The sequence below is a fragment of the Juglans microcarpa x Juglans regia genome, chromosome 6D, assembly GCF_004785595.1.
Source record: "Juglans microcarpa x Juglans regia isolate MS1-56 chromosome 6D, Jm3101_v1.0, whole genome shotgun sequence".
Taxonomy (NCBI): Eukaryota; Viridiplantae; Streptophyta; class Magnoliopsida; order Fagales; family Juglandaceae; genus Juglans; species Juglans microcarpa x Juglans regia.
In genome coordinates this window covers 6,969,357-6,971,587 of record NC_054604.1, presented here as the reverse complement: position 1 = coordinate 6,971,587, position 2,231 = coordinate 6,969,357, and the positions used below count along the sequence as shown (strand labels likewise).

The following is a 2,231-nucleotide window of genomic DNA, read 5'->3' as shown; positions in this document are numbered from 1 at the left end:
TGAATGGGATGGGGACCCACCTGATAGTCTTTCCTTTCCAAGTCTCTCAATTTTTTGACTTGGGATCGGTCCCACCTCGGCCACCATTGTCTTTATGGATTGAATGATAAAAAGAGCACCTCACGTGGAGTCTGAACCAAAGGGGCTGTCCAACCACAGAATAAAAAGGAACCCTTCCCGGCCTTGATTCACACAAAAATAATGGAATGGAAAAAATATCTAATTTCTTTCTTATTATTAATTTCTTTTTCCTACCAACAATATATTAATATATGATCAATTACGTCAATAAAGAAATATAAATTAATGAAAAGCTCCACACACAAACAACAAAGCTAGCATGCAATTTTCTTTTTTAAAAAAAAAAAACGATTTAATTATTTTTCAAAAAGCTTGCCCATAGCATATAATTCCCACTCATTATCTTTTGTTGCTTAAAGCAGCTTGCATCCTCCTTCCTTATCCCCCTGATCTCTCTACCTCTAGAGAGCTATTCTCCCAACAACACATCAACCTTTTAAAGAAATTCCAGCCAACAAAAAGAGAAAAAAAAAAAAAAAGTCTTAAATTTTTATAGAGAGCGGGGAGAGAGACCCACCAAAAGATTAAACTAAGGGGGTTTCACTCACAGTCTCTCATAAAAAAGCTAGCATTAGACTGTACCTATTTCCATGCGATCATGGAAGGAGGTGATGATCATCAGCTCCACCGCCCAAATTTCCCGTTTCAATTGCTTGAAAAGAAGGAAGACGAACCCTGTTCTACCTCTACTGCCGGCTACCCTTCCCTCGCCATCTCCCCCGTCGCCGAACCCCACGCCGTCCAACCCGGTACTGCTTCCGCAGAACCCTCCAAGAAGCCTCCTCCCAAGAGAGCTTCGACCAAAGACCGACACACCAAGGTCGATGGCCGCGGCCGCCGTATCCGTATGCCTGCACTGTGCGCAGCTAGGGTTTTTCAGCTTACACGCGAGCTGGGACACAAGTCTGACGGTGAGACCATCGAGTGGTTGCTCCAACAGGCTGAGCCCGCCGTGATCGCCGCCACTGGCACCGGCACCATCCCCGCTAACTTCACGTCCCTTAATATATCTCTCAGGAGCTCCGGCTCTAGCATGTCCGTCCCCTCCCAACTAAGATCCTCCTACTTCAATCCAAACTTCTCGATGCAGCAACAAAGGAGAAGTTTGTTTCCGGGAATTGGGTTATCATCCGAAAGCGGCACGTCCACGCTTCTCAATTTTCAGTCTTCTAGCAGCATGAACTCCATGCTGCAAGCGAAGCAAGAACTGCGGGACACGACATCATCGTTGGACTTGTCGGAGACGACGGAGGAGAGTATGGGAGGGAGAAAGAGGAGGCCAGAGCAACAGGACCTAATGTCTCAGCACCAAATGGGGAGCTACTTGTTGCAGTCGAGCACGGGGGCCATTCCGGCGAGCCACGGCCAGGTTCCGGCTAACTTTTGGATGGTTGCTAACTCTAATAACCAAGTCATGAGTGCTGACCCGATATGGACGTTTCCTTCAGTTAATAATAGTGCTGCTGCTTTGTATAGGGGTACCATGTCTAGTGGTTTACATTTCATGAATTTTCCTCCCCCTGTGGCCCTAATGCCGGGCCAGCAATTGGGGTCATCAGGAATTAGTACTGGTGGTGGTAGTGGTGGGAACAGCAGTATGAGTGAAGGGCACTTGAATATGCTTGCAGGGTTTAATCCTTACCGACCGATGTCCGGTACAAGTGTTTCGGAGTCTCAGGCGAGCGGTTCTCACTCGCATCACGGTGGCGCCGGCGATGATCGGCACGATACAACCAGTCACCATTCATAGATCGAGATGCATGATCATCTTCGATCCCCCCCCCCCCCCAACATGTTTTAGCAGTTTGATGATTTGTAACACACGAGGATTGATTGCACTTAAAAAGAATTTGAGTTTCATTTTCATAATTTCCCAAATATATTTTTTTTGTGTGTGATTAATATGAGGTTTTTTAGGGTTTGGGAAAGACCCTATATATTTAACATCGGTATTGGCTGGTTTTTTGCTGAAAGTCGCATTTGGGTTTTTCACTACACAATATTATCTTATCATCATTGTTTGTGCAATCTGTTTTTAGCTTTTATCCCAAAGCTGTTACTTTGTAATTTATGCTTTTTATGTTGGAGAAAATGACTTCTCTGCATGCTATAGTAAGTCTCCTACCTAACTGGAAATTGGGCTCTCTTTC

At 45.2% G+C, this 2,231-nt stretch overlaps 1 protein-coding gene across 1 annotated transcript; it reads left to right on the top strand.

Moving 5' to 3' along the window:
* Positions 1-434: 434 nt before the first annotated feature.
* Positions 435-2,027, top strand: LOC121235806 (transcription factor TCP14). Its single transcript, XM_041132229.1, has one exon. The coding sequence runs from the start codon at positions 680-682 to the stop codon at positions 1,829-1,831; it is 1,152 nt and encodes a 383-aa protein (XP_040988163.1). The 5' UTR covers positions 435-679; the 3' UTR covers positions 1,832-2,027.
* The last annotated feature ends 204 nt before the right edge of the window (positions 2,028-2,231 follow it).